Source organism: Pongo pygmaeus, chromosome 2 (genome assembly GCF_028885625.2).
Source record: "Pongo pygmaeus isolate AG05252 chromosome 2, NHGRI_mPonPyg2-v2.0_pri, whole genome shotgun sequence".
NCBI classification, from domain to species: domain Eukaryota; kingdom Metazoa; phylum Chordata; class Mammalia; order Primates; family Hominidae; genus Pongo; species Pongo pygmaeus.
The window spans coordinates 56,131,407-56,147,434 of record NC_085930.1 but is presented as its reverse complement, the minus strand read 5'-3'; the positions used below and the strand labels follow the sequence as shown (position 1 = coordinate 56,147,434).

The following is a 16,028-nucleotide window of genomic DNA, read 5'->3' as shown; positions in this document are numbered from 1 at the left end:
TTGTAGATATGGGATATCACTATATTGTCCGGGCTGGTCTTGAATTCCCGGACTCAAGTGATATTCCCACCTCGGCCTCCCAAAGTGCTGGGATTCTAGGTGTAAGCCACCGCATCCGGCTGCTTGTTTTAAAGCAGGTGCTGAGGCTACTCCAGGGCTGCAGTCTGCTGTATTGTTGGGTCTCCTTTTCACTCCACTTGGTGTAACGTGGGTATATGTCACGTGCTCCGCCATACCACCAACTCCCTTCACACACACACACACACACACACACACGTGTTCCATGTGGTTAGATGTGTCCCGTGAGGCCAGCACAGGGAAAACCAATAAACCCTTAATTAGGCCCTGTTTACCTGCTGTTGTGAAGCCTCAGCAGTGACTGATATCTGTTATTATTTACTAATTAGGTCCTTTACACAAGGACAGGGTTTATACTTACTTTTACTTTGCCTGTCTTTATGGGGGTGTAAAAAGGGGCTCATTATTTGATCACTGAGTGGAGAAGAGAGCCTGGCAGCATTTGGACATCCTTCCTTGTCGCCAAGGTGTAGGATCATTTTTAAACTTCAGACTCCCTCTGTGTGTAAACAGAATTCCATCAGATTTTACTGATACCTCCTCACTATTCATAACCGGAGCATCTGCACAGGGACCTTAGCACCCTTTAAGACCTGGTGCCCAGATTCCTGCTTTTTTGGCAGATGGTGTGAGTGTATGTGTGTGAGGCAGCTATTAATCTCTTTTTCACTTTCAGGTCCAACTTGCTGAAATCCCCCTTTCCAATAGCCTTGCTCAAGACCCCACCCTCAAACCACAGCACTCTCTTTCTGCCTGCCTGGTTTTGTGTTTAGTGAAAGAGAGATGAACACCAAGGCACACTAAGCTTAGCAAAGCCATTTGGACGGCTATTGGGTTACCACGCATCTTTTTACCTGGATTTGCACTGTCTGTTGCCATTGGCCTTCTGGCTATAGGAAGAGTCAGATTACAGCAGGAGAGACCCGGAGGATTAGTACAGAGATGCTGCAGCAGACACTTGATAATTACTTTGGGGATCATGCCTCAAAATAGACTCTGGCCTCTCTTTCTGGCCTCAGAAAGAGGGAACGCCACTCTTTCTCTGTCCAGCCATCTGCTTACATTTTTTCTCTTAGTCTCCTGGATATGACTCCTGCCCTTTTTTTTTAGTTAAGGTATAATTTACATACAGTAAAATTCAGTTTTTTATTGCATTGTTCTGCAGGTGTAACAAATGCATACAGATGTGTAATTGCTAACACAATCAAGATACAGGACAGTCCCATCACCCCAAAAGATTTCCCTGTGCTGCCCCTTTGTTGTCAGCCCTACCCACTGCTCCCTGGCAACCACTGATCTATGTGCAGTGCCCACAGTTTTGCCCACATCTAAATGGAATCATGGTCTGTAGGCTTTTGAGTCTGGCTTCCTTCATTTTAGCATAATATATTTGAGATGCATCCATGTTGTACGTATCAGTGATTTGTTTCTTTTTATAGCTGAGTATTTATGCAGAGATTTTTGTGTGAACATAACTTTTCATTTCATTTGAAAAAAAATACCTAAGAGTGAGGTTGCTGGGTCATAGGGCAAGTGCATATTTAACTCGATGAGAAATTGCTGAACTGTTTTCCAAAGTAGCTGGACCATTTCTCATTTCGACCAGGAAAGTATGAGTTCAGTTGTTCTGCATTCTCACCAGTACGTGTTATTTCATTCTTTCTTCTTTTCTTTCCATTTTTAATCTAATTTAACTTCAGCCATTCTAATAGTATGTGGTAGTACTCGTTGTTTTAAAAATTTCTATGATAGGTTCTGCAGTTAGGCCTCTGAACCATTTTGAGTTAATTTTGTATATTTTGTGAGGTTTGTTTTTATCATATGAATATTTAATTGTTCTAGCACCATTTTTTTTTTTACTCACTGCCATACAAGTGAAGATCTAGCACAATTTTTTAAAAGACTCCTTTCATGTAATTGCCTTTATACATTTGTCAAAACTAAAGGTGTGAAATATGATTTGCAAATATTTTCCCCATTCCGTGGGTTTTATTTTCACATTCTTGATGGTGCCCTTTGAAGCACAAAAAGTTTTAAAATTTTGATGAAGTTCAATTTATTTTTTTCTTTAATTATTTGTATGTTTGGTGTGATATATAAGAAATCATTGCCTAATCCAAGGTTATAAAGATTTATCCTTATGTTTTCTTCTAAGGGTTTTATATCTATAGTTCTCATATTTGGGTCTCTGATTCACTTCGAGTGAATTTTTGTGTATAGTATGAGGTAAGGAGTCTAGCTTCATTCTTTTGCATGTAGATATCCAGTTTTCCCAGATTACTTGAAAAGTAATGCTCTTCTCCTACTGAATTGTCTTGGTACCCTTGTCAAAAATATAAAGGCTTATTTCTAGACTCTTAAATTCTATTCCATATATCTATATTTCTACCCTTATGCTAGTACCACATTGTCTTAATTACTGTAGCTTTATAGTAAGTCTTGAAATTGAGTAGTATGAGTCTGCTAACTTGATTGGCAATCTTTTTCAAAACTATTTTGGCTATTTTTATTGCTTTGATTGTGATTGTGTTGCATCTGTGTATCAATTTGGGGAAAATTGACATCGGAACATGGTATTTTTCTGTACATGGTATATCTCTCCATTTATTAAAGTCTTTTAAAATTTCTTTCATCAGTGTTTCATAGCTTTCAGTGAACAGGTCTTAGATAAAGACCAATTTTAGACTTTTTATTAGTTTTTTTTTTTTTTTTTTTTAGATTTCTACTTAAGTATTTCATGGTTTCTGTTGCTATTTAAATGGTGCACTCAGCCCTCTGTATTCACAGGGCATTGGTTCTGGGACCCCCTGGGGATATCAGAATCCTCAGATGCTTATATAAGTCCCGTATATAAAATGTCATAGTACAGTTGGCCCTCTGTATTTGTGGGTTCTGCATCCACAGATTCAACCAGCCATGGATGGAAAATATGTACAGTTGCCAAATCGGAGGGTTTTGATCCAAGGTTGGTTGAACCTACAGATGCAAAACCTGTGGATACAGAGAGCCAACTATACCTTTAAAAATTTTACTTCCAATAGGTATTTACTCATATATAAAAGTAGGTTGCTTTTTGTATATTGATCTTGTATCCTATGACTTTTCTAAACTTGCATATTAATTCTGGTAGTTTTTTGAATTTTTTGAGTTTCTTCTGCATAGACAATCATGTCATCTGCAAATAGAGACAGTTTTATTTCTTCCTTTCCAATCTGTGTGTCTTTTGTTTCTTTCTCTTGTCTGATTGCATAGGCTAGGACCTCCAGTGTGATGTTGAATAGGAGTGATGAGAGGGAACAACCTGGCTTTGTTGCTGGTCTTAGGGGAAAGCATTCAGTCTTTTACCATTAAGGCTGATATAATTTAGCTGTAGGTTTCTGTATATGCTATTGATCAGATTAAGGGACTTCCCTTCTATTCCTAAGTTGGTAAGTTTAAAAATTATTAATGTATGTTGCATTTTGCCAAATGATGTTTTAGAAACTGTTGAAATGATCATACGGTTTTTAAATTTTAGTCTATTAATATGGAAAATTACGTTGGTTGCTTTTTGAAGTTGAACCAGCCTTCATTCCTGGGATTAAGCCCATTTGGTCATGTTGTATAGTATTTTCATGATGCACTAGCCTGTCTGAGGCTAGCTCCTCATCTTCTTCTTCCCAGTTTCTCCTGTCTCACTCCTGTTTTTATCACCAAGAACCTTCCTCTCTTTTCACACAGATCTCCTCTAACTAGATCATCCTTCAGAATTCCCTGTGGCCTACCCCTCAGCCTTCACTTCCTCATCTCTTCCTCCTTATCCTCTCCCAGTGGTTCCCAGTGACTTCCCAGAGACCTGTTTTTGGGGTCTCACTTCATAATCACAGCATTGGTTACTACTTCAGGCCATGGTCTATTTTTTCCTGGACTTTCTTCTCCCTGGTCTTAGGGGCTCTTCCTTCTGAGTCAGCTCTGCCCTGAATGGCTCCCAGCCACGTGCAGGTCTTTGTTCCCTCATGCTTTGGGCTTCTGTGGCAGCATCTGGACCCATCTCCCATTCCTGCACTCTTGCCTCTGATGAATCATCCAGAAACCATTCTTTGGTTCAGCCGTCCTTTTGGGGGACACAAACATTCCATCTATAACACTCTTCAAGTAGATTGTAAGTTTCTGAAGAGCAGGGGTCTTCTTTCCTTATGATAAATAGGTTGGCTTTTCCTATGCCATGTGTTTACATAAAATGACAGCAATGGGATTCTAGCGTAGACGGGGTTGGGGTAGAAGGATATGGGAGTTATGAGTCAGCAACAGTAGTCGTCTGAGGCAGTGGAGCTGGAAATCCAAACTTGCCCCTTCCTGGAAGGCACATCCAGGAGACACATGCGGAGCTCAGGGCATTCTTCAGCCAGGAGGGAGTAAGAGCCTGAAATGGGAAAGAGAAAGTCTTTTCATTGACCAGGGCACACACACCATGGGATGTCTCCAGGGAAAGATGGTACCACATTCAGCAAAGAGCAAGGGCAGGACCATCTCAAAGCTGTGGTGGGCAAAGCCTTCTGGTAGAAAGCAGACCTGAGTCGAGAGCCAAGAGGCCCCTAGAGAAGAGCGTAGGAGTCATCTGCCAGGGCCACTGCCAGGCAGCCGACATCCCACAGCAAGACTCTTTGGGATCCAAATGGCCAAGTGCCTTCCTTACCCCAGGACTTGGGACTAACACAGGCCTCCTGAGGGCTGAGGGAGCCACAGCAGAAGGTGCAGTGGCTGACCCGGGCTCCTCTTCTGGAGCTGGGACTAAGGAAGTTTTTGGTGGGAGTAACTGAGGTGCAGCTCAAAGCCCCCACAGCCTAGGAGCCGGAGCATCATTGTGTGGCTCTGTTCCATGTGGCCCCAAGTCAAGGACAACAGGACCCATGTACTCAGATATCCAGGAGCTCTACCTGCCAAGAGAAATTTTGCCTACACATCCCTCACTGGGATCTGAATGTACCGTATAACCTTGCTTTCCATGTCGTGTTGTATTGTGTTTCGTTTTCCCTTAGCTTTTCAGTAAGTATTCCCTTCAAAAGAATTCCAGCTTTGACTCTGCTGACCTGGAGGGTCGGTGGTATTTTTCCACACACACATCTCAGTTGTTGGGGAGCGGGGGAGATGGCAGGCACTGGCCGGCTGGTGCGGTGGTTGTCAGAGAGCTGGCAACAGAAAGACCAGAAGCCTAGGGAGGAAGGAGTGGAGACCCACTGTGGCCATGGACCCCGACTGGCCAGCCTTGCCCTTTCGTTCCCTAGAGCGTTTAGCACAGTGCTGGGGACCTGAGGGGATTCGAGAAGCCTTGATTCATCGGAGCTGATCTCTGGGGGAGGGTGGCCCTTTGTCCTGTGCTGGACTCTATCACACTTTCAAAAGTGAAATCCCAGCACCCTTGTGGCACCTTCCTTGCGGTGGCGCTCCTGCCCCCAGCACACACACAGCTGTGTCACAGTACATGTAGCCTTTTAATTTCTGGTACTATAGGCATGTTTAGTATGATCATTAGGTGATTCAGTGTCTTTAGAGGACATACCCCATGACAAGCCAGCCAAACTTCTGGCTTTGAGGACATCAGAGAGCCTGATCGATTATGCTCAGCTGCTCACAGTGGTTGGCCACGTGTGGGGTGCCCTCAGCATTTGTTTGCTAGCGCCAGGTGTGAGTTTGCTGAGACAGGGGCTGAGGGCTCCATGCTTTGGGACCAGGAAGGTCAGGATCTGAGCTCGGTTTGCTCCTCTCTCCCTCTGCAGCTTGTCTCCAATGTTCTCATATTCTCCTGCACCAACATCGTGGGTGTCTGCACCCACTATCCGGCTGAGGTCTCCCAGAGACAGGCTTTCCAGGAGACCCGAGAGTGCATCCAGGCGCGGCTCCACTCGCAGAGGGAGAACCAGCAGCAGGTGAGTGAGGCCCCTGCCCTTGCGCAGTGGGAAGGAGTTGAGACCTGAGATGTACCTCAGCTGAGCGCCTGGCCTGGGGCAGGCGGTGCTCATTACGGCTGCAAGCCCCACTCCCCGGGAGGGGCCCAACCCATGGGGAATGTTTCCCTTGGAGAGAGTCCAGCATTCCAGGCCCTGTGGGAAGGGAGCTGTACCCTGCCCATGCCCAAGGCCAGGTGCCATAGCCATGTGGTGTCCCTGTGGTTTGCAAACAAGCCCAGCAGCAAGAGGGTCCCTCTCTGCCTCCCTACACGGCTCCCACTCCCTCCCCACACTGCTCACCACTCCCTCCCCGCACTGCACCCCCCTTGAGTTGGAGTAAGGAGAGAAGCCAGCATTCCTAACTGGGATTAAGGGGCTCTGCAGGGGAGGGATGAGGGAGAAGAAGAGGAGACAGGAGCTGTCATCCCCTGAAACACCCCACACCTGGCTATTCCTCTCTCTGAGTTCTGGGGTTTGGTGGTTCAGAGAAAGAAGAAAGTCCCATCTCTTCCTAGACCTGCCTGGGTCAGGGAAGGCAGGCCATTCCCAGGGCCACAGATTCCTGGTGCAAAGAGGGACCTGCCCTATATGCATCACTCTTGGGTGGGGTGGGAGCAGGGCTGAGGGCCACATCAGGGGTCCAGCACTTCCCTCTTTGGGGGTGGAGTCCTGTTTGGATTCCACGTCTGGATCCCCACTGTCTCCTCTCCTGTGTGTGAATCAGGTAGGGGTCTGGTGACTCTAAGTCATGGCTCCCACACAGGAGGCCTGGGGGGCTATGTGGCCTAGGGGAGAGAGTGGGCGGGTCTGCAGGGCGATGGGGCTCCCACTGGCTCCTATGAGATAAGAGATAAGAGATAAGGTTGCTCCAAACCAGAAGCCTTCCCTCCCCTCCTAGATTACCATCTCCCCAGACCCTCAGCAAGCATCAGTGGAGCTCACCTGAGTGCCGCATGCTGCGTCAGCCCCCATGGCTGATACAAACATGGACGGTCTGCCTTTGAGTGTGGGGGACACGGAGAAATGGCCAAGATGGCAGTGGTCACTCATGGCTCCAGGCTGGCATGGAGCACATGCTGTGGCCACCCTGAGTGCAGAATGTTTTACTACTGCAGGGGGCGTCCTTGATGCCATCCGGTTGCATGCTAAGTGAGTCACAGTGACATGGCTGGTGACATCCAGACAGCCAAACGAGGGGGCAAAGCTCTGTAGTACCTCTCTAGGGCCCCCAGTCCCCACCTGTCCCCACTTCCCTTCCAGCGCTGCCTCAGTGGTCGCCATGTCTTGTCAGGTCTCCACTTACGCTGACCAGTCCCTGGCCTGGCTCTCCCCCTTCACTCTGGCCCTGTCTGAGCTTCTGGTCCAGCATCTTGAAGGAAGCCCTTGCTGGCAGTGTCCCTGGGGTCCTCCCACTGCCCTTTATTGACACATATACCCCACCTCTGGCACACTGCACGACACTCACCCCTAGGCCTCAGCATTCCTGAAAAGCTCCTCATCATCCCCATTCCAGGCCTCAGCGTCTCTCACCCGACATCAGGATACCTCCTCCTTCTTCCATTTTTGGGGCTGTACCTCTCACTTCTCCAGGAGAGTTACCATTTTACAGCTTGCCACAGTTTCCTTGCTGTGGCCTGGGCCAGTCTAGACATTCCACCAAATCCACAGGAATTTAGGGGAGAAAATATTTTTGCCATTCCATATTTGGAGCCAATGTGCTGAGGAGGGGAAGCTTTCTGCGGACAGGTGCTTCTTAGCCGGCCATAGCCAGCAAGGCGTGCAGAAAGAGCTGCTGGGGCTCCCTGGGGGAAGCTTCTAGCTGCCCTGTGATGAGTGGGCTCAGAATTGTTCCCCAGCGGCCCCCTGCCCACCCTTCCTGGCCCACGGCCCCAGAGGTGGTTGTAAGTGTAGGAGGGCCTCTCATGAAGCCAAACGGTTTGTAGCACAGTCTCTCCCAGTCATCCCACACTGTCTTTTAATTCCTATTTCTGTCACCAGTAACTATTTACTGAGAGTTGGCCTTTGGTGGTCGTGTTTCCTGCTGCTTGGGGAGACCAGACCGACCCACAGAGAACACCGCCCTTCACTAATGTATCAGCTTCTTGAGCATAAGGCTCTGGGCTGTGGCACTGGACAAGACGCAGCTCCGGTCCCCAAGGTGGCCTCTCCTCACACACAGTTAACAGGCCACTGATGTGGGGTTTCAGCGAGTGGGGATGGGGATGCCGGCAGCCAGAATTGGACCTCCTCCTGGGAAAAGGGAGACCCTGAAGGAGGGTGAGGAGCAGCGGAGGAGGAGGGTGATGCCAGCTGAGGAGCTTGTGAGCAACAGTAAGAAATACCCCAGGAAGCGTGGGGGCCTCTGTGTTCTGCTCTATCTGGAGTGGAGTGTGGATTTCATTTCAGTGCTGCTGGGACAGCAGGTGGAAGGGCAGGGAGGAGTCAGGTCATGGAAACCTCCAGGCCAGGCTGTGGGCATGGGCTGATCTTAGCCGCGTCAGGAGGCTTAGAAGGCGACATGGTCTGGCGTATTTTAGGAAAAGCAGTTGCTTGCTTCAGTGGGGAGGATGGACCAGAGGCAGCAAGCTTGGACACAAGGAAAGTGATCTGGAGGCTGCCCTGGTCATCCAGTCTGGCCCTGAAGGTGGCCTGGGCAGCAACAGGCTGAGGTTTGGGTGGAGAGGGTGCTTCAGCAAGGAGAGGAGCAGCAGCCAGTCTGGGGGTGGCAGGAGCAGGCCAGGCAAGCATGAGGCGTAGCAAGGGGGTGGGGGGGACATGGGCTTTGATTTGCAGTGTAAAATAAGGAAGAGTGAGTTCAGTGGGTCTGGAAGAACCTATATGTGATGTGGCTGGTGAAACTAGAAAACCTGTGGAGGTGTTGAGCACAGGTAGTGTTTCAGAGAGATCAGGGCTGTGCAGGCGTCAGGGAGGGCAGAGGGAGGCTGTCTGTCCAGGGTGTCACAACCAGCATCCAAGAGCCAGGTGAGAACTGCATGTGGGCAGTGGAGGAAGGCACAGAACAGAAAGGACAAGTGCGAGAGCTGTTTCCAGATGAGTAGGACTTCATCAGTGCTGGACAGGGCCTGCAGCTGAGGGGAAAGGAATGCGTGTCAGAGGGAAAGATCTGAAAAGCAAAAGCCACTTACGCGGGCAGGATCTTGACACTGGTGCAGCAGAATGGGGCTGTCCCAGGCAAAGGCAGGGAAATTGAAAGAAAAGTGATTGGGGAATGACAATGTGCGAAAGCGAGTGTGGTTTGGGTGTGATGTCAGGGTGACAGTGGCAAGACATCCAGGTGGGCAGCTGGAGGCTGGCAAGCCATGGATGGCAGGTAGGGATGTGGGAAGTGGCTGATATAGCCACCTCTATAGTGGGAACCTTGGCCGTGGACTTACTCCCAGAGTGCAGGCGTGAATGGGGCGAGGACAGAGGTGGGACATGCCATGTTTGGGGCCAGGTGGAGGGAGAGGAAGCAGAGATGACATAGAAGCGGAAGAATCTCAGGGCCATATGGGAGGGTGACTCTAGCATCTGGTGCAGAGTGAAGGACAGGAGAATGAGGAGGGCTGGAGGCAGCCAGAATGAAAGGCTGGGGATGAGCGAATGATGTGCACCAGCCTGACGGGGAGCCTGGCAGGGAGGCAGCTGGGCATCTTGGAGCAGGGCAGGCCCAGGAAAGGAGCTCAAAAAGAGAGCATAGTCCAGACTCCGTAACAGGCTGACGTGAGCCTCTGTGATGTGGCCCGCCCCTCCACTTGCTTCTCTCCCACCTCCCCTGCCACTGGTTGTGACATGGTTTCTCTGAGTCAGTTTGCCTTCCCACTCTCCTGGGCCACTGTCCCCCAGGTGGAACTGGAGCACCTCCTCCCCACCCCATCCTTCCAGTCTCCAGGAAGCCCTCTCTGACTACTCCAGTGGAGATCAGGTGTCCTTGCTCAGTGCCCCCATAGTGGCGCCCCAGACCCCCACGACACCGGAAGCTTTCTGAAGGAGGAACCTTGCCTGTCTCACTCTTGGTGTTAACTCACTCGGTCCCCAGAATAGTGCCTGGCACATGGTAGGTGCTCAATAAATATTTGATAACTGATGGAGTGGGTCTCATTTAATGCTCTCAACAACTCCATCCCCATTTTACAGACGAGCAACCTGAGGCTCAGAGAAGTTCGGTAATTTGCCCAAGGTCACGCAGAGTCTCAGGTGACATCCAGGATTCTAACCCGAGGTGCTCAGTACTCACAGGTTCACCAGGAGCGCTTCTGCCCGAGAAACGTGGCGAAGGAGGCGGAAGGATTAGCTGGTGTCCCGGGGAGGGGAGATGGGGGACAGGTAGCCTGCACATACATACACACACATGCACAGACACACAGACACACACACACACACACACACACACAGTTAACCCAGGAGTCCCGGGAGAGCCTGTGAGGTTTTCCAGGGCCCTCAGGCAGGGGCATAGGTGTGGAGGAGCGAGCACTTGCCAGGCAGGTAGAAGGCGCGGTGATGAAAGCATGTGCTTCCCTCTGCAGGAACGGCTCCTGCTGTCTGTCCTTCCCCGTCATGTTGCCATGGAGATGAAAGCAGACATCAACGCCAAGCAGGAGGATATGATGTTCCATAAAATTTACATCCAGAAACATGACAACGTGAGGTAGGGGTGAAGTTGGGGGAGGAGGATGGAAGGGAGGGAGAGCTGGACCCCCGTGGAGACATCCCACTTCCCTCCTTTCAAGTGGGCACAGCCCAACAGGGTGGCTTGGTGACTTTGGAGAGTGTGTCATCTAGAGCATGCCAGCCCCACCCCTCCAGGTCTGTTAAATGAGTGAATTATCATGGTGTCCCATGTAACTTTTTTGGGGGGTGGGGAGAGGGGGAGACAGTGAGGCTGTAGGGAGAGAATAAAAACAGGAAGAGGAGAAAGGAGGAAGCAACACCAGCCGCTTTGGGGAGGAGCTCCTAGCCTACCAAGAGAGATGGAAAGCATAGACTGGGACCCGAATGTCACCACCATCATCTCATCTTCACCACCATCTGGCAGCTTCCATGCCTCCTAAGCCAGTGCGTGCCAGGCACTGGGCCAGGCTCTGCCCACCTTATCACCAGTCCTCCTGACAGCACTGCAAGCCAGCTACCTTTATCAGCACACCCAGTTGATAGATGGGTCATGTATGCTATTTACTTCATATATACTCTATTTGAAATTTTCTGTAATAAAAAGTTTAAAGAAAAAAAAACATCACCAAGAAACAACTGGACAAATCCAGAACGTGGGACAGTCTACATTGTGTACTCTTTAAAAAGCCAGTCATGGAGAAAGAAAAAAGGGTGGGGAAGGCATTCTAGATTAAAAGACTCCAGGGCTCAAGGTCCCCCAGCCAGCAGTGGTACAGCCAGGCTGCACCCAAGTGGCCGCTCCAGAGCCCATGCTCCTTTCACTGCATGTTTGCCACCTCCCTAGACAGAAGCTGCTGACAGCAGGGACGTGCAAACAGATGTAGATTAATAGAGTGCAAAATCTGCTTATGAGTTCCACGGGGACACGAAGCAATACAGTGGCCTTCATCCAGCATGGCTTCCTGGAGAGCCCGATAATCCTCCCATATGCCCAGAAAAGGAGCTGCTGTGTTTGTCTTCCGGAGAGTTCCTTCTCCCCAGGCAAGTTTCCCTAGGACTCACGAGTCCTCTAAGGTTGGTGTAAAGAGGACTCTTTGGAGGCTTGGCCTGAGTTTTCAAGAAAGTGATTAAATAGTGCAAATTATCGTGCACACACACACACATACACACGCACACACAGAGAGAGAGAGAGAGAGAGAGAAGGTGAGGCTGACAGCAGTAGGGGTGAGGGAAGCACTGTTTTCTTCAGGCAGAATGAGAACTGCCCAGTTCCCAAGTCTGCCCTGGGATCCGAGACTGTGGATTCTGACTGCATGTCTTCCGTCTGTCTCTCAAAACTGAGACTCTAAGCCTTTGGGAGAGACATGTATCTGCATAACACATTGGACCCCAGTTTTGGGGGTCTCCCAACCCCCCATGCTTCTCTGTCAGGTAGGGACAGTGTAGGCAGCAGTCACCTTGGTCTCCCAGGAAGAAGGCTGCCCCTGGCTGAATCTCCACATCTGGGAAGGACCTGAGGGGGTTGCAGCTGAGCCCAGCTCAGGGAAGTGGAGTCGGTGGCTGGACTCCTGGGCTTGAGCCCTTCAGGCAGTGCAGATGTGCCGTTTTCCTGCTGCTTCTCCCACCCACCTTGGCCCTCCCATGGTGGAACGATCACTAGCAGTGAGAGCTCACACCTACGCAGAGCTTGCCTGAACCAGCCACCGCCCTACGTGCATTAATCTACTCACTTAAACCTCACAGCAAAGAAGAGGGCTGTACTGTGATTATCTCCATTTTACAGGAGAGAAAACTGAGGCACAGAGATGAAGTAACTTGTCCAAGATCCCATCATTGGTTAAGTGGGAGAAATACCCTGGAACGCTTTCTGATACTAGTTTTTACCCAGCCTGACTACCGCACAGATGTTTTTACATGCCCAGGAGAAAGGAGTGTGTCCGAGGAATCTGAGAAGGAGGTCTGGGGAGCCCTCAGGCTAACAGGAGACTCAGAGGAGAGGCAGGAGAGAGATTTGGTTGTATGTGTGTGTGTGTGTGTGTGTGTGTCTGTGTGTGTGTGTGTGTCTGTCTGTCTGTCTCCCTCTGTGACTGAGGAGCCACCAGGGGCCTTTCCTGTCTGATGGCAGTTCCTAAAATCCAGGGGTCTCCCCCTTAGGACATGTGAGGAAACAGACTTCCCTGTTAGAACAGATCCCATAGGCTCAAGTTTAAAGTGGGAAGGGATAGCCCACCAAGTGGTCCCAACATATACTAGCCAAGCCACTGAGCTCCCCCTTCTGGAATTTTCTCTCCTGGTCCTGTCTTCACCACCTCACTGGCCCAGGCACTGTCTCCGGCACAGTGTGGACAAAGGTGCTTCCTTGATTGCTCTCAGTTCCGCAGAGCTTTGTGCAGGTTTCACTCATTCAGTGGAACACAAAGGAAATCCAGAAAATTTGCTGCTCCGAAGCAGTCTGGCACCTCCAGCACAGGTTCCCAGCCTGCCTCGGCCGCCACAGCTGGCTCATCGGCCACCCCTGCGCCTTGGCCCAGTTCCTTGCCCTCTCTCACCATCTCTTCTCCCACTCAGCAGGCATCTTCCTATTCCTCGTTCCACGGTGCTGGCTCTTGGGCCCCCAGCCCTCCAGCAAGGGTGTTTGGTCAGAGGGGCTGACTCAGGCCTGTTCTATGGTGACTGCCCTTGGGGTGACTCCTCCCTCTGTCTCTCTCCCATGGAGGCAGTGACTTTGGGTTGATAAAAGAACACTGCGCTAATCACAGAGTGGCCTGCACGTCAGACCCCTGCCACAGTGGGGGTATTTCTGTCTGGGATGTGCCAGGATCAATGACAGCAATCAGGAAAGAGATGAAAGGAGGGAAAAATCAAGATGCTATAATTTTCATGGGGACAGAGACGATTCTGACTCTGACATCGCCAGGGACAGAGGTGGCTGGTACACATCAGAGGCCAACTGCAAGCAATCATATGCAAATGTCCCTCTGGGGCCTCTTTCCCTGTTCCATCAGCAGCACTGGTTGTAGCCCTTGGTAGAAACGAAGTGCTTGACCTGGTCTCTGTTTTGGGGTTGAACTTTTGGCTTGGGTTGGTGGTTAAGTAGGAGATGGGGGGTGACACCATAGTTTAAAAACACCCCTTGGGGCTGGGCTCATGGAGAGCCGGTGGGGCACAGTGGTTAGGCCTAGGCTCTGGGGTTAAGCAGTTCTGCACATTGCCCCTACTCTGCTGTTTCCTGGCCATGTGACCAGGACAAGTTATAAGCACTGAGCCACTCTGAACCTCAGTTTCCTCATCTGCGTAATAGGATAGGAAGAGTACCTACTTAATAGGGTTGCAAAGAGTACATGGAATAATGTGGGGAAAGTGCTTAGCACAGTATCTGGCACATAACAAGTGTTCAGTAATTGTGAGCTGCCATTATTATTGTTACTGTTATTTTTATGATTATGATCACACTCGTATCAACAAAGAAAGGCCTGGGGATTCTCTAGTTGGAGAATGGAGGGTGATGAGTCACATTCATCAATTCTCTGCAGAGTTGTAATATTTAGAGAGGGTGATGACATGCTGTTCTCTAGCCCCACTGAGAACAAGGCCACAAGAAAAATAAATCAACTCCACAGCATGACAGGCTGGACCTGGATCTAAGGAAGAGGAAGAGACTGATGGGGGTTTGGGGAGAAGAGTTTGTCTTGGGTAGGGAGGGGTGTCAGGCAGGGGCCACCACTGTCCATGGCCTCGTTCTCCCCTGGCCCTGAGGAGAATAGTTGTGCAGCACACACCTCCCTGGGGCGCAGCCAGGGACTGGCCAAGGAGCCTGTAGGATGTTTTGGTGCTGAGCCACCACTGGCCGTGGGCAGAGGCAGGCCAGAGGCCAGGGGACCCCTGGAGACCCCTGAGACACTTAGTTGTCTCCCCTGTCTGATGTGTGGTGACAAATGGAAATGTTTCAGCCTTTCTGATGGGGCAGGTCAGCTGGAGCGGGGGCCCATGCTGGGATGTCCACCAGTGGCTTGCAAGCCCTCCTGCCTGTCCTCCCCCACCCCAGATACCTGCACTTGCTGCAGCTGACAGTGCCAGGGCTGGGGGAGCTGTGCCCTCCCCACACCTGGGAGGGACAAGGGCCTCTGGGCCATGCCAGCAGAGGCTGTTCTGGAGGGAGGGACAGCTCCTGGAGCTCTGCCTGGGGAGGGGAGAGCTCAGTCAGCCTCAGCCTTCACAGCCAGAGAAGGCGCCATACCACGTGGGTCACAGCAAAGGTAGATGCAAACAGACCTTGGCATCACCAGCTCACCCTTGCCCAGGAGTCAGTGGAAGGGACCAAGATGAGCACCTGTGTTAAGCAGACAGGTCCATACCCAGCTCTGCCGCCTGGTGGCTGTGGGAACTTGGGCAAGGCACCTAATCGGAGCCTCAGTTTCCTCACCTGTAACATGGGATGGGGATGGTCCTCACCTGTAACATGGGATGGCCATTCACTCATCCATTCAGCTAATATGTGACCTCTGCCTCATCAGTGGGGACCACCAGCCACACTGCAGGACACTCAGCTAGAGGCGGGCAGTGTGACGCGGATTAAAGTACACGTCATCGCTGGCATCATGAAGCTCATCTTCTGTTAGAGAAGACACTAAACAATGAATAGTCAACTGAGTTGATCACATTCTTATGGGAGCTAGGGTTTAGTGACTAGGAGACACGGACTTCACAGGGTATTAATGTTAGACAACGTACTGCCCTATTGTTCTGTTATCATTGTGATAAAAGGCACAGAGGAGCAGCATCCGTAAGAGGGGGCCCAGCTAGCTAGCCCAGGACTCCTTGCAGGGCTGCTGGGAGCTGAGGTGAGGTAGGGCATGGAAGGTCCCCAGCCCCGTGCAGCCCAGGAGGCTGCAGACTGATTGCCCTTGAGGCAGGGTGGACAACCAGATGAGAGTCAAGGTCAGGTAACTCAACACCCCAAAGGTTTCAGGGGCCAGAGAACGCCCCAGCCAGGCCTGAGAGGGCTCTGAAGGATTCTCTGCTTTCACAGGAGCTCCTTCTTAACTGTGGATGACCCTGCACTTGACTGGTCTGTGCCTGAGCTGGAGCCCTGAGGTTTTAAAGGTGGTAGGTGGTGGGTGGGTGAGAGATCATTCCAGACTCTTCTTTGTGTAAAGGGAGAGAAGGCTGTCTCCTCTAGTGGGTGATGGTCCTTTGCCTAAGAAACATTCCCCACAGGGCCCCGGGGTTCAGGATGGGGCACGGGTGGGGGGATCTTGGTTCACCAACTTGGATCAGGCACCCGAGTCCTGTGGATCTGCAGCCAGGGTCCCAGCAGAGGGGCTGCCAAGCCTGGTGTGGCAATGAGGTAGCCAGCCCCTCTCCCCACACATCAGGGGTGGGGCAGGGTCTTGGGGAGAGATCCCCTGTCTC

The 16,028-nt window shown here is 50.7% G+C and overlaps 1 protein-coding gene across 3 annotated transcripts in view; it reads left to right on the top strand.

The window, feature by feature from the left end:
- ADCY5 (adenylate cyclase 5) overlaps nucleotides 1-16,028 on the top strand; it is a 166,981-nt gene that overhangs the window by 90,455 nt on the left and 60,498 nt on the right. For all 3 annotated transcript variants that reach the window (XM_054480641.2, XM_054480640.2, XM_054480639.2), the window contains exons 2-3: nucleotides 5,835-5,984; nucleotides 10,532-10,653. In XM_054480641.2, coding sequence (XP_054336616.1) covers nucleotides 5,835-5,984; nucleotides 10,532-10,653 — 272 coding nt within the window. The remainder of the gene's footprint in view (nucleotides 1-5,834; nucleotides 5,985-10,531; nucleotides 10,654-16,028) is intronic.